This window comes from Sylvia atricapilla, chromosome 6, assembly GCF_009819655.1.
Source record: "Sylvia atricapilla isolate bSylAtr1 chromosome 6, bSylAtr1.pri, whole genome shotgun sequence".
Classification (NCBI taxonomy): Eukaryota; Metazoa; Chordata; class Aves; order Passeriformes; family Sylviidae; genus Sylvia; species Sylvia atricapilla.
This window is the reverse complement of record NC_089145.1, coordinates 42,401,236-42,423,018: the sequence shown is the minus strand read 5'-3', so window position 1 is coordinate 42,423,018 and position 21,783 is coordinate 42,401,236. Positions and strand designations below refer to the sequence as shown.

The 21,783-nt window shown below is 47.5% G+C and overlaps 1 protein-coding gene across 1 annotated transcript; it reads left to right on the top strand.

The window, feature by feature from the left end:
• The first annotated feature begins 1,369 nt into the window (after positions 1–1,369).
• Positions 1,370–7,721, top strand: ZBTB42 (zinc finger and BTB domain containing 42). The gene is made up of 2 exons (XM_066321666.1): positions 1,370–1,592; positions 2,983–7,721. The coding sequence occupies exon 2, from the start codon at positions 2,997–2,999 to the stop codon at positions 4,422–4,424; it is 1,428 nt and encodes a 475-aa protein (XP_066177763.1). The 5' UTR covers positions 1,370–1,592; positions 2,983–2,996; the 3' UTR covers positions 4,425–7,721.
• The last annotated feature ends 14,062 nt before the right edge of the window (positions 7,722–21,783 follow it).

Below are 21,783 nucleotides of genomic sequence, written 5' to 3'. Positions count from 1 at the left end.
CGTCTTTAAAAGGACAGAGCTCCCCAGTCCCGTCTGCCATGGTGGACAAATAGATAAAGCTCTCAGCTTTACTGAATGGTGACAGATTTAACCTCAGGACCTTCAACTCTTTCACTGGAGCTGGGCACCTCCACATTCTGGGCTGGAGTTTTCCAGTTTGAACCTTGCAGCTGACAGTATTACCAAATACTGTTGCTCTGAGAAAGGCTTTGTGACAATGCAATCATTAATGCTCAAATCCACCCAAATGTTGTGGCATTCACTGCCAATGGAGTTAAACAGTTGAAGTTTGTGGGAGAAGAGTGGTATTGGTGATGCAGACCCCAGCTCCTGTGACAAAGAGCTTTAATATATCAGAGATCTAAATGAAATTAGAACAAATCCAAATTCAACCTGACGTTTTAAGGTGCTAATGCTGCCATTGTAAAAAATGCAGGGGAAAATGGATTAATTTAAAAAAAAAAAAAAAAAAAAGTTGCTATTTTGCCGATATTACAATCTAGGCAAGGCGACCTAGAGGAAGGAAAGGAGTTTCCCTGTTGTACTTGTTGGAGGCTAAAGCACAGTCTGGAGACTCCAGCTGGCACCACGCAGGGCGTTCGCAGGGGAACTCTGAAGTGCCCCCGGGGCTCCGCTACCCCTCTGCTGTCCCTTACCCACCAGCACTCTGACATCCATCCCTCAAAAACCTCAACATCCCTAACGACCCGGAGCCTCAATCCGCAGCCCCCTGCCTCCCCTCCCGGCGCTGCTGCAGCCCCGAGGCTGCGGGACAGCCCAGCGCAGCGACACCCCGGGCCGCTTCCCGCGGGCTCGGCGCGGCACCGGGGCTCGGCAGCCGCAGCGTCCCCAGCGGGTTTCGGCCGGCTCCGACCCGGGTGGGAGCCCCGGCGGGAACCCCGCGCCCCCCGCCTCGCAGGGCGCTCACTTTTGATGCGATTACAGCTAATTAAAATTTAAAATTCAAATCAACTATCGAAAAGGTCATCTTGAAAAATCCGTCGGCATTTGGTATTTATCAGCTGGCGCGCAACTACAGATAAACCCGGGGGGTGTGTGTATGTGTGTATGTGTGTGTGTGTGCAGGGGGGAAGCGCCGCGCCCCTCGCCCCATCCCCGCGGCGGGGCCGACCCCGCGCAGCTCCCGCGGCCGCGCTGCCCCGGCCCCGCGGCACGTCGGGCTGCAGCGGCCGGGCGGGCGCGCCCTGTGCGCGGCGGCGCAGCGGAGTTGGGAGCGGGACGGCGGCGCTGCCAATGCAGCGGCCGGGAGGGGAGGGCGGCAGCAGCAGCAGCAGCAGCAGGAGGAGGAGGAGGAGGAGGCGGCGAGGGGGAGGGCGCAGCCGGCAGCGCGCACCGGCCGGCGGCGGCGGGGCTGGCCGGGGCGGCGGGGCCATTGTGTGCTCCAGACGGGGACACGGCCGCTCGCCACCGCACCCTCGCCCGCACCCGCGGCTCGCGGCGGCGAAAGTATCGCGAGAGCGGCCGGCGAACAACCTGCTCCGCCACAGCCCCGCGCCGCGCCCGCGGAGAGCCCGCGCCGCCGCCGCCGCCGCGCACATGCGGACGCCGAGCGCCGCCGCCGCCGCCCGCCGGTGAGTAACGCGGGGAGAGCCGCGGAGCGGGGAAACGCGGGGGGGAAACTCGCCGCCACGCCACACCCCGGCGGGGGAAAGTCCTCCCCGCAAAGTTGGGGAGCGCGGCTGTGAAGGGGGGAGATCCCAAAAGCGGCTCCGCGGTGCTTCCCCCCGCCGGCTCCCCCCCCCCGCCCCCAGCGCTGCGCGGAGCCGGGCACCGGCGAAGGTCACCGCGGCCGGCTGCGGGAAGCAACTTTGCGGCGGGAGGTGGGGTCCGGGCTGGGGGCTGGTGGTGGCGAGAGTGTCCGGGAAGGGGGGAGCGGGCTCGGGGCAAGTTTGTGGGATTTAATCGCGGGCTATAAATGGGGCTGCTGGAACTTTAAAAGGCAGCAAGCTGTGGTTGGCTGGTAGCGAGATTTGGAGTAACATATGGCATTAAAAGGCGCACAGCTGGAGGTAGCATTTCCATCGCAGTGAAGTCAGAGCAGCTGACTCTCCAGCTTGCGGTGTAATTAGCAAACCGAGCACTCCTCCTTCCCTCCCTCCTCCTCCCTCCCGCCTGCCTCTCTCTCTCTCTCCCCCTCCCTCCCTCCCGCCGCGCCTCGGTCGCACTCGCACCGCGCTCCCTCCTGCCCGCCCGGCTCCGCGCCCGCGGCCGGCCCCGCCGCGCCCCGCGGAAGGTAAGCGCCCGGCCGCGGCACGCAGCCGGCTGCAGCCTCAGTCCTGCCCTCCCGCCGGCCTTCCGCCGCTTATTTTCCTCCTTGCCTTTTAATAACTTCAAGAGAAACTTTTTTTTTTTCTCTCCCCCCTTTATCCCCCCCGCCCTTTTCGCGTGCGGGGCCCGGGGCCTCTCCCCGCTCTGCCCCGCGCCCCCTCCCCGCAGAGCCGCCGCTCCCCCAGCGCCAGCCGCCGCTGTTTTGTTGTGATTCGGTGCATAACGACTGAGGATAAAGTTTAAATGTGCGTGTGTGTGTGCGTGCGTGACGCGGGGAATATGCTTTATTAAAAGATGCCCCAAGTTAGCGTTGCTGGGAAGATAGCCTGGGAGTTGATGCTTTTTCCCCTTTCGGGTGTGTGTGTGCGCGCTTTCTTCTGCTTAATTTTATTAAAGTGCTTAGTGGGAGAAACAAAGGTTGGAGGGGCTGCTGCTTTACTAGCTTTTGTTTACTTACAATCAAGTTTTTCCTGTTCGGAGCAGGTGCGAAAGGATGAGAAGCATGTTGTGTTGGTGTTTTTTTTTTTTTTCCTCTCCCCCCCCCCTTAATAAAACTATTACAGACAATTAACAGTAAATGTTATCTCCAAGGCTGTTTCTTTGGCTTGGGTTACCAAAAAGCCGATCTGTTTGTTACAGCTGCTAGGAGGCTTTAGTTTACAGTAGCATTCAAGTTTTTCCTGTTTTGAACAGGTTATGAAGGAAGAATGGAGTTTCCAGACCATAGCCGCCAGTTGCTGCAGTGTCTGAGTCAGCAGCGTCACCAGGGCTTCCTGTGTGACTGTACTGTTTTAGTTGGAGAAGCTCAATTCAGAGCTCACAGAGCCGTTCTTGCCTCTTGCAGTATGTACTTCCATCTTTTCTACAGGGACCAGTTAGACAAAAGGGATATTGTGCATCTGAACAGTGACATTGTCACAGCCCCTGCCTTCAGCCTGCTGCTCGAATTCATGTACGAGGGAAAGCTGGAATTCAACAGTCTCCCAGTGGAAGATGTGCTGGCTGCAGCGAGCTACCTTCACATGTATGACATTGTGAAAGTCTGCAAGGGCAAGTTGAAAGATAAAGAATTATGTTCGGAAGAGAAGATTAATGATGAGGCGGCTAGTTTGGAGAAAGCGGAGCATTTTCTAGACGCCGGAGTGCCCCTGGTCCACGAGTTTGACCCAGGAAACAAACAAAAATTCAGCGTTGCAGAATACGAGAGAGCAGCAGGCAAAGAAAAGGTCAGCAGTCACCCCGCCTGGTCCTCTGATCATATAAGTGTCAGCTCTGTGCCGACAGAGGCAGAACCGTGCGCCGCAGCAGCTGGAAAAACAAAGGCTAATGTCAATAGTTCCACAGGACCTTTGTCCCAAAGGTCTGTTAACCATCCCCTGGCTTCGAGTGATGTGGACTGCGCGCTGGATTTGTCTTTCAAGCCCGTGCCGGGGAGAGATTCCTTACACCCCTCCTATGTCTTTGGACAGCTGGCTTCCGACAGCCAGCAGCAGGGTACCGAGCCACTTGTTAAAGATGAACAAGACTTGCTGTCAGATCAGGAGGACAGCGAAGCCAGGAGTCCAGAGAGTCAGCATTTTGGGAATTCAGCCAAAAGCCTAGTGACAGGGTTAGGACACATGTTCGCGGGGAATGGCAGCTCTCATGCCCGAGAGGAGGATTTAGATCAAGAGCGAGACGAGAGCGAGGATGACATGGATTCGTCGGACATCTCCTCGGGTGTCCTCGTGCCTCCTGGGCATATCTGCATTTGTCCCCTCTGTAGCAAGGTGTTCCCAAGCCCGCACATCCTTCAGCTGCACCTGAGCTCTCACTTCCGTGACAAGGACGGCTCCCGGACCCGCCTGTCACCCGACGGGTCGGTCCCCACTTGCACCCTCTGCGGGAAGACTTTTTCCTGCATGTACACGCTAAAGAGGCACGAGAGGACTCACTCGGGAGAGAAGCCCTACACCTGCGGCCAGTGCGGGAAGAGCTTCCAGTACTCCCACAACCTCAGCCGCCACGCGGTGGTGCACACCCGGGAGAAACCCCACGGGTGCAAGTGGTGCGAGAGACGCTTCACGCAGTCCGGGGATTTGTACAGACACATCCGCAAATTTCATTGTGGCCTTGTAAAGTCCTTGGTTGTTTGAGATGTGTGACTTTCGTTTTGTTTTGTTTGGGTTTTTTTTTTGTTTGTTTGTTTGTTTTTTTAAAATATCTATACCACCACCCCTCAACCCTTTTAAAACAAAACAGGAAAAAAAAGGCAGCATCTGAATTTTAGTTTTTGTTTTTCTCCTCCTTTTCCTTTATTTTGTTTTGGTGATATTCACTTCAGGTATATGATCTTTAAAAGATGCAGCGGTATACACTCCAGAGGCCTTTTAATGCAATCCTTCCACCGCTCCCATCACCACCCCTCCCTTCCTACCACAGTCCTTTAGGTCTTCTCTTGTGCACCCATGTTACATTATTAATGTGAAATGATCTTAAGTAATTCTGCAATGATTTAGCATCAGTTTTCACACTGGAAGTACTTGCTTTGTGGTCAGGGTTTTGTTGGTTTGGTTTTTCTTTTTTTTTTTTTTTAATATTATCAGCAAATTCTGGAGAAAAATCTGGCTTCCATTAAGCTCCCCAAATGCCCTCTCTGTGTTGCAGAGAAACAGCTGAAGAGATGAACTATGATTTAAATACATTTTGGTGTAGAGAAACCTGTCCACACGTTGCAGAGTGGGCAGATGTACTTCTGTTTTATAGAGCCAGATGAGACATTGAATTGGCCCAAATTTTAAAGGGCTTGAGGATTCCTGGCTGCATCTTTGGTACTGGTCATTTTTTATTCACTTTATTCCATTAATACTGTTCTGCAGTTGATCCTAAAATCTAAATGAGAAGTTTTTGCCTTGGGACTTGACTTAAATTTTCCCTTCCCACCCATCCTCCTCACTGGGCTGACCTGCTGAAGAGCTGCTTTTGAGCATAAAATGTGGATGGAAAAACACTTTCTGTCTGCACCATATTCACTCCCGAAATGTTGAAGGATGCACGCTAGGACGTACAAAAAAAATTGTATAATATGTGAATATTTTCATTGACATCCAGAGGCTGATCCCATCCCCCTTGGAGGGGACAGCAGCTATAAAGTGGCTAAATACCCCTCCTGATACCAGGTTTCTGAGGTTTTGTACTCCAAGGTAACTCACGCCTTGTGCATTAGGACTTGCCCTGCTGTCTTGCCTGAAAGGTTTGCTGCCATGCTAAAACCAGCAGCATGAAATTGTATTTTATTTTATTTTATTTTCATGAAGTTGGTCATTCCCTCTGAGCCAAATTGTGTGCAATTGCTGGTGTTCCTAAGAGGCAGCATGAAGATGAACTGCTGGAGGGAAAGCATGGCCTGACTTTTTTCCCCAAGTCCCACCTTTTCAGGGGAAGTTTTGGGGGGTAATTTATTTTTTTTTTAAGTTTATTTGTAAACTGAGGCTGCCTGTACCTATAGCCAGTTTTACTCCAGATGATTCGGTTTCTTGCCTATTAGATCATCATTTGGTCTCTGCATGTCGGTGGATGTCACCTGGTTCCCTTCCAGTCAAATTACCCATTCAAGGTACATGTACATGGGACTGAAACACAGTAATAATATCTGAGGGGTGTGAATGTCCTTCTGTTGCATTAGCATTGCTTCACCAGCTTTCTTGACACTCCTGGAGTTGTTTGGTGAAATTTAAGCGCGTGTTTTAAAAATAATTTGAAGCACTGAATTAGATTATTTTTATAAGTTGTGCTTAAAATACTGTATTGCATCTTATGAAGAAAAAACTTCCCAATGCCTTTCCCCCTCTGGTCCAAAAACTGAGCACTACCTACATAAATAATATGGGATTGACTTTTTTTTTTTTAAATAAGTACTTCCTCTTTAAAGAAAATCAGGATATACTTGTTACAGCCTCTTATTATTCATCTCTTAAACTATGAATGTACATGTAATGTGAAATTTTGCTTTTATTTATAGTTTTGGGGTTTGTTTTCAGCTTAATTTCTCAACTGTAAAATATTTTTGCTGAACCTGTTACATATGAAAGTTGTGGGAGAGTACTGTATCTTGAACATAAGTGGCTTTGGTACTGTGGTCTTATTCTACTTAATCAGTTTTTTCTTTTTTTTTTTTTATTTTTGCTGTGATTGGAAATAGCACTGAACAAAATCTAGTAAAATTAAGTTATTTTTCTTTCTACTAAAATTAAGTTATTTTTTCTCCTGAAGATACTTGATATAGTATTTATTAGATTGTTTTGTTTTTGAAGTGGAATTATTACTGTTAATCTATTTCAAACTAGTTAATTTACACTTTGAATTTTATAACAATGGGTTTTGCATGTTGAGCAACATGTAAAGAGTTTGATGTAGAGTCAGCATTACTGAAGCTGGTAATCTTAATTTTGCATTCTTGTGACACTTTTGTTTGCATTTCAGTCTTCAATTACTGTTTGTTTTTATTTTTTTTTTTTAGAGGATCAGAAAATAGGATGTGCCATAAGAACATCATTAGCGTATGGAGCAGGGAAAAGTTGAAACAAGTTTTTGTCTAATCTTAGTATAGAAATAATTCATTAAACTGATGCTACGAGCATGCTCTGTGCTGCAGTGAATATGGGGCAAAAGTTGTTTTTGTTTTCTTGGTTTTTTTAAATAAGAAAAAAAGACTTTATCATCCTTGACTACATCATGAACACACTGTTCTCATAGTCTAATATTTGTGTTCCCACTCATAGCTTGAATTTCTAAAGTAAAGAAATGTTTGCACTTATTTTTGTCCTTAAGGTGACTTATTTTTTTGGCTGTTTCTCTGTGTGTCTCTTATTTTTAAGTTGCAATAGCTCGGAGCATGTTTTCAAAATGGTTCATGGCTCTACGGAGAAGTACTGAAACATGGCACACTTAATGCTTGTCTCTTCATAAACTATTTCTCTGTGGGGCAGTTGCTGTCTCCATAGGGAACAGTCCTGCTCTGCATTTTAAACACTGGATTTGTCTTCTACTACAAACAAATACTGTGAAGTTAATGTAAAAAAAAAATCATTGATATTTTTAATTGTTTTTAATCTTGGTGCAGTTCAGATTAAATATGTATATTTAAAGACACTAATTTTTTGTGGGAGAGTTTTATAGTATACAGTATGTAGAAAAGCTATTGGAATGGAATATATTTTATAAAAATGTTCTATCACTGTTTTATAGTGAACTATTTTTCCTTCAGTGTTAGTGTAATACTGTTAGTCTAGATACGACAATCGCAGGAAGAGTGATTCAGGCTACTGTTAGCGCTTAGTTTTGCGTGGAGTTCTGTTTGCAACTGTATCGGTATGTGCTGTACAATGTGACAATCGTGACTAGGATTGTTGTCTTTATAAATCGACATGAAATAAAATGTGCTAGAATTGTAAGCTTGAGCCTTCTCCCCCCTTTAGCAGAAGGGGCGTGGTGTTTGGGATTTTTTTATTATGTATTAATAGTGATTACTTTAATTGTAAGTATTTTATGATTTGCTGCTTTTCAAAAAAAATTATTGCTATATACTCTAATAATTTCTTTCTTTTTCAGGGCCACCTGGAATTTTAGGCATGTAAGGAGCTGCCGTGTGTCTCAGTCAGAGCCTGACTGAGCATTTCCTTAGTGACTGGGCTGGACCTAACCCAGCACCACTTCTGCATTTTGACCAGGGTTTTTGGGGCCGTTTGAAGGGGCTCAGCACTTCCTGGGTGTCCTGGGGGAGCTGTGGGCCAGCCCTGCCCCCAGTGATGCTGGTGGTGGCCGGGTGACAAACCTGTGAGCACAGGGTGGCGTGTGCGAGGACAGCCCGGCACCCTCGGCTGGCTAACTGGTGTGAGGGTGTTCTCTGAGGTGCAGAATCCCTGCCGGTCTTGGGGAGCTGAGCTCTGACCCACTCCTCTTAACACCTGCCTCAAGCCTTGGTTTTAGCAGGAGCTGGGACTGGGAGGCAGAAGGCGCGAGCTGTTCCTGCTGGCTGCTGCTCAGGGGAGGGGCAGTAAGCTGGTGGGGAGGTTTGCACCTGTTCCATTGAGCGCTGTGTCTCCTGTTTCTTAATTTTTGGAAGCCAAAGATCCTGGCAGAACGGCACTGCATCAAAGTGGTGCTGGTTAAAGGATGGGCAGCTTGTAGTTAATGCTGGTGTGGAGGCACAGCTATCGCACCCCTCTTGCTACCACGTAGAGGTTTCTTTGCAATCATCTCAAAATAGGTGGGTATTTCTTGCCTTCAAGTGTGTGTCCTTCCTTAGAGATCCTGTGCCTGCATCCCCATCTGTGGGGAGGGCTGAAAGCTGCTGAAGATACGTTGTGATCTGCTTCAATGTGGTGAAGTGTTAAAAACTATAAATATATATATATATATATATTTTTTTTTTTCATTTCTACCACTGAGAGTTGGGTGTCCCTGCAGCTGCTTATTTGTGGCACTCTATTTCCAGTCTTTTCTGGTGTTGTGGATGTATGCAAGAACATTCAAAGGTGTTGTATCTTGCCCTTGCCCCCCCCCCCCCAATCAAATAAATTTGCCCAAATCTGAGTGCGGTGCTGGGGAAGGAGGAGGCAAAAGGCTTTTCTTGGAGAGAGAGGGTGCTCAGAAAGAAGCCTGAAGCTAAACCTGGGAGGTGGATGGCTTGCAAACAGGCTATAAATAACCGTGAGTAGATTGAGGAGAGCAGCCCACATCTCCTCTGGCATGGGCATGCTGTGCCCATTTTCTTTGTTGATAGCAATTGCTAATGTGAATTCTGGCACTCCAAATCCCGATGCCTGTTGTTCTGATAACATAATTAAATCTTAGGAATGTGAAATATAAAAAGCTTTGAGAAGAAACCAGGCCACTAAGCGGATACTGGGAAGGGGGTTGTGCAGGCTGTGTATGTACCAAATAAGCAGTGGGGCTGCTTTAGGCAGGATTCCCTGCCTGCCAGCTCATGGCCACGTTGGGAATGATTCTGAGACCTACAGTAAAGGGGATGACCCGTCAGGAGCATCTGTTGTCCTAATCTCATGCTGCAAGGGCTGTCACCTTCCAGGATTACAGCACATCGTGGGCTCCTTAGGTTGGCAGGGGTCAGCTGTGCCAATGCCAGCAGCTTAGGTTCGTGCCACCCTTGCAAAGCTGCTTCTCCTTGGGATGAGTGTTGGGAAATGGTTTTGTTTATTTTTAGCTTTTGTTTTGAAGTCTGAGTGCCTTCTGGAAGTGGTCTGGCCTTGATAGGCACAGAGGTGGCTGTGGCTATCCGGGTGTATCTGACCATGTGTCACCAAGTGCCACCGTGCAGCTGAGGACCACGGAGAAATGGCTTTTTCCTGGCTTAGGTGGTGGGATCTGGGTTTGGACCAAGTGCCTCCAAAGCATGAGGAAGGGTTCATGCTGACCCATAAGGGTGTCCCTGGTGCTGTTGGATTCTACATTGTGGGGAAGCACTGTGAGAATGGATCTTACTTATTGCTTAAATTGATTAAATTCTTGCATGAATTTAATGAGGGAGGTTCCCCGTATGAAGTAGTTGGGGTAGAGGGATCTTTGTGTTATTGCCCAGCTGGCTGGCAGTACTGTCACCTTCCAGTTTCTACTGTGCTCGAGGTCAGATCGTGCCACCCTGAGCTTTGCTTGCCCACGAGTGTCTTTTTGCGCCGTTGTGCTGAGCAAGGTGAACAGCAGAACATGGAACAGCAGCTGTTTTCCGAGGGAATCAATGGCAGGTGTGACCCAGCAAAAACAGCCTATGTAGGACAAAGCTGGGCTCCAGTGAAATGGAGTCAAGCCTACAGTGCATTTGGTGTGTGAAAACGCCTTGTCCTGGGAGAAGGAGGAGTATTCATGAGCGAAGCTGCGACTCACTGCCTAGAGAGCACTTTATCTCAAGTGACTTGGTGTTTTGTCCTGGGGAGACCCAGCTGGAAGTGCTGCAGGTTGAGCAGCTTTGTGCGGCCATGTCTCCTAACAATCAGGCCAAGGGGTTCCAGCTTCTTACTTTTCAGAGATGGGTTGACACTGCAAAGGGATGACAAGTGCTTTCCAAGCAGGCACCCTCTCTGTCGGTGCTGTAGCCCTCCTCTCTTCCTGATATGCTCTTTTCATCCCAATTTAAAAAAAGAAAAAATTAAAAATTGCTGTTTAACAGGAGGAGAGTGAGCAAACACTTTGGTTATTGTTACCTGTTTCCTGTTTGTTGTTCTCTTTTGTACAGCTGCTCACTTCTGTACACAGCTGGCTCCCCTGCCCTTTCAAAATGATCTGTTGCGGAAAACTGAAGTATTTGCCAACCTGGCTCTAAAAAAACCCTTAAACAACAAAAACCCAACACCACTCCTAAATCCTTCTTAATATTCTTTGGCTTCCAACACATGAGCCTCTTCTGTGCCCTACCCTAGCTGGAGGAGCTTGGTACAGACAGGGATAAAGGCTGATGCTCCCACCAGCAAGGCAACCTGGGGCAGGCAATGCTGCCAGCACTTCCCAGTGACAAAGGGTGGCTTCTAGAATCCCAGTGGGTTTTGAAGGCTTTTCCCAAGGGGGCATTAAACAATATACGTTGTAGATGTCAAGATAGAATTTCTACGAAATTGATGTTCTCAAGTCTTAATAACATAGGAATTTGGGAAAACAAAAGTTCAAATGCCGACCTTATCCACAGGTTACTTATCCCCGGGGATAACTCAGCCCACACACTAGGTACTCTCTGTTCCCCAACCTTCTTTATCTCTCTCTCTCTTCTGTGCTATCCAGGTGGTGTTACGAACCATCTGCTGCAGTGATTCAGCAGAATCCATTTAGCGCTTTCCCAGAGAGGCCGGCATCTGCCAGGCAAGGGGGAGACCGTGGGGAAGCCCGGCACATCTGCCACCGTGTCTGCGAGCGGGGCCGGGGTCAGCCCGCAGCCTCCCCGCGGGGCGCGGCTCCTGTGTGAGAGCACCGCCGCCTTCGCCCTCGTCATCGGGGCTCGTCTGGCTCCGTCCGGCTGGTTAATTACCAAATGGCTGATTTGGCTTTGGGAGGGGAGAACTTCCCTTGCACTTTGTGATGTTCTTGCGGTGTCTGGCCGGCGCTTGGCAGGCGCTGGACTTCCTGGCTGGCACAAGACGGGAACGAGACGGTGCCGTTCTCGTTCCCAAGGTCATGCTGAGAGTGCTTGGACTGAAAAGCATCAGTGTATAAAGCTCCCTAAGGTGGGGGCAATAAGGGGATGAATTTCCTTGTGAGGACAAAAGACCGCTCCAGTCCAGCAGGATTTTGCAGAACAAATGCCGTGTGGAGTAGGAGGGGAGCAGAAAGGGTGATGCCAGTTCTGCCTGGGGTATCACAAATTCCTCGGGGTAAGAATTTGCCTTGGGGTAGGTCTCTGAGTGTGAGAATCGCTCAAATTTTCTCTGGGATGAGGGGAAGATGATCTTTCAGATAACATGAAGAATTTCATTAGCAGTGCTGACTTTCTAACCTATTGGTAAGAGTCAAGAAATGCTTGGCAGTGACTGCCAGCAAATACTGAGTCAGTATAAAAAGTAACTACCTGGCAACGTGTTTTCAATGCCTGTATGCATTTGAGCCTCTGGCAGGAAACATAATAGATCTTGTGTTCAAAAATCCATTGCATCTGTGCAATAGGTTGTGGCAACGAGCACTGAGAAAGGACCAGGAACATTAAATTTCTCATGTACCAGAAGGTGTCTTATCTCATGGAGGACCAGTGACATTTGGAGGAGCAGAAGCTGCTCTCTTTCTAGCTCTGTAAATTAAATGAAAATATCTTAGTTTTAGTAGACTAGGAATGGTCACACTGACTACTTGAAGGGTTTCAACCCTTCTGATGTCTAATCAGCTGTCAGAAGAAGCTGCTTGCCTCTTAATAATTTCCTCAGAGAGGTTTTTATACATCTAACAGCTTTGTTTCTGAAAATGTTTTATAAGCAAACCCTTTTCACCATGTTGCTGTCAAAGGATATACACAAAATCCTTGGCACATGAGGGGAAAGGACCTTGTTTGGGATCTGGTCTCCCCTGCTTCTTCTCAGGGACAACTTGCTGTTATTTTACCTGAGGAATATGTGTCTAACCTGCTGGTAGGAACCTCCTTGGGCAGTCTGTCATGATGTTCACCTCTCCCTTAGCTTAGAAAGCCTTTTTTCTCACCCTAATATCTAGTGCAGGTCATATGCTCTGATGTTTTACCTTTTCAGGGGGATAAGGAGGGAGGCTCTACTGTCAGCGTGATGCCTGAGATGTAAAAATGGTCTGTGTAGCGGACTGACGCAGTTTATAGACTAGACCTGGATGCAGTCTTGGGCAAAACAGCAGAATGAGCTTATTCTGAAGCCCCCTGGGTGTTTTATTTCACAGCCAGGAAGATCTAGGAGGCCCCAGGGCATAAGCTGCTGTCGGTAGGTGGCCAGCATGAGAAACAGGCTGTTGGGTTAGTGCCTGCACAAGTGCCTTCTGGAAAACGTGCAAGGTTAAGGCTGCATTTGTTCTTCAGAACACTCTTAGGGACTGACCCTTGCTTGGCCAGTAGTAGGCTGTGTTCTCCTGGGCCTTGTCTTAGGCTTTTGCTTAAGGTAGAATTTTGATCTCTTTTTAATGAATACAATTTAAATTTTTAGAGATGCAGAGGGGAAACCCCAAGTGAGATTGCCTTCCCTTTCTTGTAGCCTTCAAACTGATCATCTGGGTCTGACTTCAGAAATAACCTCATTAGCCCCTTACTAATGAAAGTAATTTCTCTTACATTAACTCAAAACGAGGGTATTCAGACAGAGCATGCTAGGAAAAGGGAGACAGGGCCCAGGTTACACCAGGGGTTATTAATCTTGTGAGACCATTCAGGCTGGAGCTGGACCAGTGTGGGACTGTGTAGCCTGAGGTGGTGTTGGCAAGTGAATAAAGTGGTGAACGTGAGGGTCCTTCCTGCCTTTGGCCTGGTGAGATCTAAATGCTTCAGCTGGCAAGAGTGTGGTGGAGAAACTCGCTGCTGGGGGGAAAAGGATCTAGGGCTGCTGGGGGAGTGCAGAGAAACACCTGGTCTGTGAGACCTGGTTCTGCAGGTGCCCAGATCTCTGCTTTGCATCGGGCTGATGGAAGGGTGAGGCAGGATTAATCAGTCCTGCTCAGTCATCTCCTGGTTCTTCTTCTACACCTGGCAGAAAAGCTTTCAGCTCCATGCCTCTCAGGGAGTGTGGGAATTTTCCTTAAGCTCAAGTTTACCCAGGGGATGGAGTTTTGCTTTATGTGTGGAGCAGGTCTGAGGGAGCTCTGCCAAGCTGCTCTGCTGAAATCCAATCCTAGTTTCAGTGCCATGAAAGTGGAGCACTGAATTCCACTCAGCTCCTTGTATCCAGAGGTGGTACAGCCTCACGCACTTGATATGGTCTTGTCTGGAGAGCTTTGAAGCTTGGGAAGGAAAGGAGATGAAGTCAGTGATGCCATTCAGTGCAAGAAGCCTGGGATAGCAGTGCTTGCCCAGGAAAGATCCCCTCCTGCAAGGGCAAGACTTGTCCCAACAGAGAGAAGAGAGCCAGGCTCTGCACCCACTGGATGAGGACAATTTGAGGAGGTTGCAGTCTGAGGCTGCAGACTTGAACACAAAAGGTGTGATCATTTTTGGAGCAAAGAAAAGGGTTCTGACCCTAAAATCATGGTGATAGTGCTGCTGCTTCTTGTTGCTGCTGTAACAGGACTGAGGTGCTCTGGCTCCCAGCAACCCCAAATTCCAGCGCAGCAGAGAAGCTGCAGCACTTCCAAAGGTTGCATTTAACTCCTCGCCATCAGCAGAATCAGAAATGCTTCTTTCCCCTAAAATTAGACTAAAAGGTCACTCGTGACTTCCAACAAAAATGCCACCTATTTTACTGGGCTCAGGTTTTTTAAGCCTTGCTGCTTGCAAAACCAGAATTTAAAAGATCAGACAACACTTTGTTCTACAGTATTTTCAAACATCAGAAGATGACAAAGCTTACTGAGCACTGCTCTGAAGTTGGGTATGAGCACAGTGACTTCCTCATGGTGTTCATTGTGCCTCCAGTAGCATTCTGCCAAGTTCTTGCGATGCTTTGTGTTCACCTTCAAGTCAGAAATTCCAGTTTCTTGTTCAGTTTATCTCAAACTCAACAAAAAATGTCAACTGCTTTTGGAATATGGAAACTTAGGAGATTTTTCTTGGAAATGATGTTTCAAAACATGTTTTTTGTGTGTGTTTTTCTCTGTTTACTGAGTCTTCAGGGTATACATTGTGGCTGCGCACAGCTGATGGAGCACAGGGGAGCGTGGAGATGTATCCAGAGTGAAACTACAAAACCCGAATTTGTCCCCCAGGATGATCTCATGCACAGTCATGATATCTGGATCTCTTAATTCTCCTCTCAAGTTGACATATCTAAAAGCCTCGTTGCTAAAATGTCAGAGCCAGGAGTTTCCCTGGGAGAGCCTGTCTCCACATCATGACCTGGCACAAACTCCCTTAGCTTTTTCAACTGTATGGTGTTAAAGGGTTCTGTGGAAGGAAAATAGATGTAGTGAGAGCTCTTATTGCATTGCTGGCTTCTGGCACTGCAGCAAAAGCTGACTGATTCAGTCGGTTTCAAAAAATGGGTTGAAGTCTGATTCTTTTTTTTTTTTTTTTTAAATCTGCAAAGGAAAGTATTAGATTGGCAGCCTTTCAGTTAAAAGTCTCCAGGTTTGCCATCCCCGCAGATTCTCACGTGTGGAGGTATCAAATAGCAGAAAATAGAAAGCGCCTGTATTGCTGGCTGTATCCTGCGAGACGCAGCCCCGGGACGGGGGCAAACTCCAGCTCAGTGGTGCAGAATTTTGCCCACGAGAGGCAAAACTGAACGGGCTGTGGTGTTGCACAACGTCGGAGCGGGCACCACGGCGTCAGTACCTGCGAGCCTCTCCCTCTTCCTTGTGTACTTTGAAACCCCGAGGGAGGGAGAGCACGGAATGAGTAAGTCATCGGGAACAGATGTTGCACAGTAGCAGCGAAACAAATATTTTGTGTTTATGCTACTTCCATTCAAGGGTAATGTTAACACCGATGCGTGTCTGTGTTAACTTGCCCTTTTCTCAGCAGAATCTCAGCAGACCATCAGGGTTGGTTACTAATAAAAGTCTGCTTGGAGCAGGGTGAATGCTGGGCTCCTGAATGTGTGTGTTTGGTTTCTAATTCTGCAAAGTGTGTTGCTTATTCCCTTGCTGTGTGTCATTTCTTCCCCTGCCTGACCTGTTTGCTCTCCCCCTGCTGCCAGTGCTAGTTTGCTTTGCATAAGGAGGAAAGGCACTACCCAGAAGGACTCCAATTTTTTTCCCCGCCAGCTTTTATTTTTTTCCTGATGGAGTTTCTGAGTAAGAAGCAGATACCCTGGTGGGTTTTGTTTTTCTTTTTTTTTTTTTTTTTTTTTTTTTTTTTTTTTTTTTTTTTTTCTGAAGAGACCGGCCTATTCCTCTCGAGGCTTTTTCATGTAGATATGATGGGCTTGGGGTGCACAGCTGCCCCACCATCCCCTTGTTCTCAGCTCAGAAGGCTGGGAAGTGCCTGGCTCCCTAGCCCTGGAGGAAATTATCCCCGTGGCAGCATCTGGCTCTTGGCAGGCTCTGTGGGCAGCCGCACTGGCAGGGTTTGGAGTTCCCTTTTAGCTTTGTCGTGTGGTAATCTGTCAGTTGGCTCTTGGGGCTCTCTTGTTCTCTTGTGTGCCTTTTTTCTTTCTGACAAACTTCTTAATTCAGAGTTGGTCAATGAGAGTTCTGAGAATGCTTCCTGGAATCACTATCCACAAGGAATTTCTTTTACTTTGCTACAAAGGGGGTCTTTTGGCAAATCTTTGTTTTATTGCAACAGTAGGCATAGGGGGAAAAAGGCTGATCAAGTCCTGGTAGCTCGTGGAATCTGTTAGTGTCAGTGGACAGGATAATTTGTTCAGCTGACCAATTCTTTACAGTAACCCTAAAAGCATTGACTCCCTCCCCAGGAAGGAAGCACTGATGGTTTTAAACAGAAAGAAAAGCCTTTAAACAAAAAGACAAAATGCCAGTTCTGCTGCTCCTCTTGAAAATGAGTGGGTTTTGGGGACAGACCTCAGCTGAAGTAAATCCCACCTGTCCCTTGGATTGTGTCACTGTGCTCCGTTTGAAAACCGTCCCCCAAGGATATTACTTTTATTTTCTCCGTGTATGAATAAGCCACTTACAAGGCATAGCTGCTATATTACAATTTCCTAAGAGGTGCTGGCATCTGGAGAGATTACATTCCACTGGCCCTTGGGATGGAAAGAATGAGTTCAAGAACAAAGAAGGAAACTCTCACTTCTGCACTCAGAAACCCAATATTCACCAAAAGGTAGGGGTGAGCCAGCAACCAGACCTCGACACTGCCACTGCTTGGTGCAACCTTCCCCTTCCCTGCTGAAAATCGGGCTGCACCCAGCCATCCACAAGCATAAGCTTAGTACCACTCAGGCTGAACTTGGTGGCGGGGGGGAGAGGAGGAGGTAAAAAAAGCCTGCTCTCAGTGGTGAACTCTGTGACACGGCGATGTGCAGGATTAGCAGCCCCTGTCTGTTTGCAGGACTGGCACAGCTCACGCCGTGGTCTTGGCAGCCGCGGCGCAGCCCCGGCACCTTGCTCTGCAGAGACACCTTTCTGAGTGGGAGGAGGATGCTGAGCGCCTGGCTGCCTGCCAGCCCACCCTGAACCGCCACGCAAATTGCAGTGGAGCTGCAAAAAAAAAAAACCAAAAAAAAAAAACGGAGATCACCCACTCTGAGCAGTCTGTGCCATCGGCTGTCTGGCAGGATTGATGGTTGTCACTACCGAAACGCTGCTGAGCTGGAGCCAAAATCGAATGAGTGGATGTCCTCATGAGCCTGCTTGGGGGAGAGGGAAAAAAAAAAGGCAACTTAAACTAAGAACTTCTTTTCAGTTTAGAAACTGAGCTAAAGAGGCTTGTTCCACTTTATAATAGCTTAGCTGAGAAGAAGGGCTGGGAAACGTTCCTGCTGCATGCAGAATTGGAAGGTCACCGGTTTTCAGCTGTCTTTCCTTGGTACTGATTTGTAGGAGAGGAGACTGTCAGGAAGGAGGGAGCATCTCATCTCATGTTAAACTGTCTCCATAGGCCATGGACAGTTTAACCATGGCCAGCCCTGATCTTGACAAGTGTGGTGTAATGTTGATTGTGGTGACAGAGGATGGGCTGATGTCCTTTAATGGTTTTTCCCTCTTCCCACATGGACAACCAGCCCTGGGCATGCTCCAGGTCATGATTCTAGCAGGGGGTGATGCATGATGATAGTGAAGTGACTGGTTATAACCTCCTTGGCAAATCATAGAATGGTTTGTGTTGGGAGTGAACTTGAAAGATCATTCAGTTCAACCCTCTAGCAAAGAGCAGGGACATCTTCATAAAGTGATAGAATGGTTGGGGTTGGAAGGGACCTTAAAGACCATCTAGTTCCCACCCTGATGCCATGGGCAGGGACATCTTCCACTAGACCAGGTTGTTCAGAACCACATCTAACCTGGCCTTGAACACTCCCAGGAATGGGGCAGCCTCAGCTTCTCTGGGCAGCCTGTTCCAGTGCCTTACCACCCTCATAGTAAAGAATTTCTTCCCAATATCTAATCTAAACCTGTCTTCTGTCAGCCTAAAACCACACCTCCTGTTTTTCCTATTGCTATGTGCCCTTTTATCTGATTTTCAACTAGGTCAGAGCCCCAACCCAAATAACCTTCAATGTTTTCCAGACAAAAAGAGGGGACTTGGTTTCCTGAATCTAACTGAGAGGTGTTACCAAAAGAGTTTTGCAAAATCACGGTAGAAACAAAGTGTTAGAGCCTGGTTTGTCTATAATGGCTGAATTGAGCCAGATTTACACCAGCAAAGTAGAGATGAGGCCCTACCCCTAGCATGGCTCATCTTTCAGTCTCCAAATTGTTCACAAAATGGACAAGAATCATCTGGACCAACATATCCTGAGGTACAAGAACAACTTGGAAAATGGAATGCACCAATCTCTGCTCCTTCACCTCTTGAGAGAGGGACAAAAGAAAGGAAAGAGATGTGCTTCCTTTTCTCCTCTGTGTTGGGGGAAAAAAAGCCTACTCATTTGCCTGCTCCCCCTTTCTTTCCCTCATGTCCTTAGTGTGGTAAGATATAGAAAATAAAGTGTTTTTCTTCACCATGTGTGTTAAGTCCCTCTCCTGGAATGGAGGTGCTGTTGTGCTGCTACTCACTGGGCTGAGGACTGCTGGGTCTGGTCCTGTCTCTCCCATTGTTCCTACTGATACCGGTAATTTAATTTATTTTTTTGGGGTAGATCTGAACTATCCAAACTAAATCCATGGGCCTTGCTAGAAAAAATGGTGCAACACACTCTTAAATTACATGAACAGATGTGACGCCAAAGGTATCTTTGAGTCTGCTTGAGCTGAGTTAAAGCCTCCTGCCTGGTGCTGTGACCTCTCTTGGATGCATCCTTTTGTTTTCTCCTGGTGAGACTTGAAGGGACTTGATTCTGGCAGGGGGGTTACTGCTGTGGGGACATCCTTGTGCCTGCAGTGGGGAGCAGTGGGGGGACAGGGCATGCTTCCTTCTGTGGCATTAGCAGTACCTACACTGCTCATTCCTGGAGGGATACCAAGCTGTAGAGCTAAAATGCTTGGTAAATACTGCAGGACTGTGGCTACAGTGAGGTAAGGACCATGTCCTCTGCCCTGCAGCCCAGCACTTCTTTGAAGTTGTATCCTCTGAGAGATGATCTCTCCTTGTTGTCCAGGCAGTGAGTTGAACCTCTTCTTTTCCTCAGAGCTCCTGGCCTGATGGACAAGAAACTCCACTCTTCAGATGGGCTATAAATATTCAAAGGAGGAATTATAGGAGTCTGGCCATCATTTCTGTGACTTACAAACCTAAATTATTCCTGTAAGGTGAATTCTTGGAGGATACCTAAACAGCATGTTCAAACACTTCTCCCTGAGCAGAGACTTCCTTTCTCTGTTGGCTTCAGGAAGGATGCTCACCCCAAGCCACCTCCTTCCTGACTCTTGTCCCAGGTTCAGCCTGCCTTTGCAAACCTATGGACACCTTCAGCCTGATGGATCCCTCCATCTCTTCTCTGCTTCAGATAAAACCGTGTCCAAGTGTTGTGTCTATCCCTAGGCAGGCAGATGGAAGATGTGAAGGATAAACTGGCTGCCTGTTTGTGTCTGGTCAAAGTTATTGCTTGGTTTGGTTCCTTCTCCCTTCCTTTTCCCTGTTAGTCCAATGGTATCTTTACATAAAGCAGCACAAGAGAAGAATTAAGATTTAAGCTCATTTAACCTTGAACACAGCCGTTAGTTAAGCAATTAAAATTAAAGGGTGAGTTAATGGGCAGTGTCAAACATTCGGAGAAACATCTGTTGTAATAGAAGTCTGCCTTTTAGTTGATGAATAATTGATCCTCTGTTTGTCAGCACCTAAGCCCAGGCAAGGCAGGAGCACTGGCACTGCCAGAGCATCTCCAGTGCCCCCTTCCTAAGCCACAGGCTCCAGGAGAGCAGGAGGACCCAGCCACCACCACTTAGAGGTACATTAGGGAAACCACCTGCACTGCAGCCCCTCGCTGAGGTTGTCCCTGCTGGGTCTCTTGCTTTGCTGGGATCAGACCTGTTACTTCAGCTCTAGAGGAATCAATGGTCTATTTTTGAGTCTTTATTAATGCATGTGTGGTTGGATGCAGTGTCTGGACACCCTTAGCCAGGGATGTTGATGACTCAAACAGCTTTGAATTGAATCACTGAGTTAAATTTACTTGCTTTTTGGCAAGCAGTGGATGCAAGGGAATGTCTTCACTAATGCAGTACTGTAAATATTATCCAGAGTTTGAGGGGTAAAAACGGTGTTTGTCTCTTGGCTGTGGCACAGCCAGCATTGCTGGAGTCACTGCTGCAGTATTGCCATCTCCCACAGACATGCCTCTCCCCCTGGAATGGAGAACAGCAAAAGAGATTTGGGTGAAATCTTGTGTCCTGTGAGATGGAGGAGAGCTCTGCTATCACCAGCAGTAGGGTGCCCTTGGTGTCTGGTCCTGCACACCCACCTGGAAAGCACTTCCCAGCCAGTTTCCCTGTGGGGTTGGGGGTGCCTTAGCAGGGTGGGGTGATGGAGCAGGGTCTGGTGCCCATGCTGAGCTCCTCGAGGCTGGGGCTGGGAGAAGTGCCAGAGCAACCCAGAAACCAAATTGAGGACATGAAACATTTGCAGCGTGGGATGTGGGAGAGGAAGCCTGGGTCACAGAGGATTCTTGACGTGTTGTTTTCCATATTACCTCTCAATCCCTTCAGAAAAAATCAAACTGAGTCTGTTGTGCAATTTTCCATAATTTGAGCATGCAAAACTGTGCGAGAAACTGAACTAAATCAAGGCCACTGTCCCAGTCCAGCACAGAAGGGACTGTGGGTTTTTAGCAAGCACAGGTGAGCCCCTCCACCCCCAAATGGGGATGCCATAGCACAGACCCCTTTATAGAAAGCAGTTGGGAAAAAGCAGTGGGAAGGCAACAGAAAAAGCAGAAGGAAATTATTTTGAAGGTACCTCAGAGATGAATGTTGTCAGAATGTGGGTTCTACCCCTGCCTCGAGCTTTTTCAAGTCAAGCTTTTACCCTTTGAGGTTAAAAAAAAAATAAAAATCTATATCTATATATCTCCATCTGGCTCATTGTTAGAGAGAAACACAACAAAATCACCTCCACCCTCCTAAAGAAACCAATTGTATAAATATTTTACTTTCATACACTTATCTTTTTTTCCCCCCTCCAAACTATCTGTAGAACTTGGATTTATACAAGAGTTCAGGATTTGTTTAAAATTGTGTTCATGGGCATGTGCATCATAAGCATAAAGAAAGGGAAATAAACTGGGATGGGAAAATTATCTGTGTGTCTTCTGCTGGTTGGTTGACAACAAACAGACCCTGTAGCTCACTTTCTTCCCCATCTCCCCCTCTGCATGTAGAGGCTGCCTTAGCATTTGTCTGCATTTTTGCTGCTGCTTCCACTTCCTTCTCTGCTTCTTTGGAGTAGAGCAGCTCTTTCTCAATTTTATATTGAAATTTCTATTTCAGTGTAAAATTGTCCCTGCATTATTGTTAAGTGTTTGATGCCTTTCTCCACTTCTACCTTTCATTAACTCGTCAATATTGCCCTTAACGATGTGTGAATACAAACAGACCTTGCTCAGAGGGCTGTGTACAGCAGGCAGCAAATGTGGCTGTTCCAGAGCTCTTTAGACAAATTGTTTTTAAGCAGAATTTTAACTGCTGAGGTTATGAACACGCAAACCAGCCCATCCAACTGTGTGGGATGTGCACAGAAGAGATGTTCATGTTGAACTTAGTGTGGAAGCTTTTTTAAAGCAGAGATAACTGAGGATGGATAGAAGATTTTTTTTAATCCTAGATGAATTTTGTTTGAGGAAATCACACCAA

Excerpts from the sequence above, each read along its gene's own strand:
- ZBTB42 (XM_066321666.1), top strand. The coding sequence starts at position 2,997 with ATGGAGTTTCCAGACCATAGCCGCCAGTTGCTGCAGTGTCTGAGTCAG.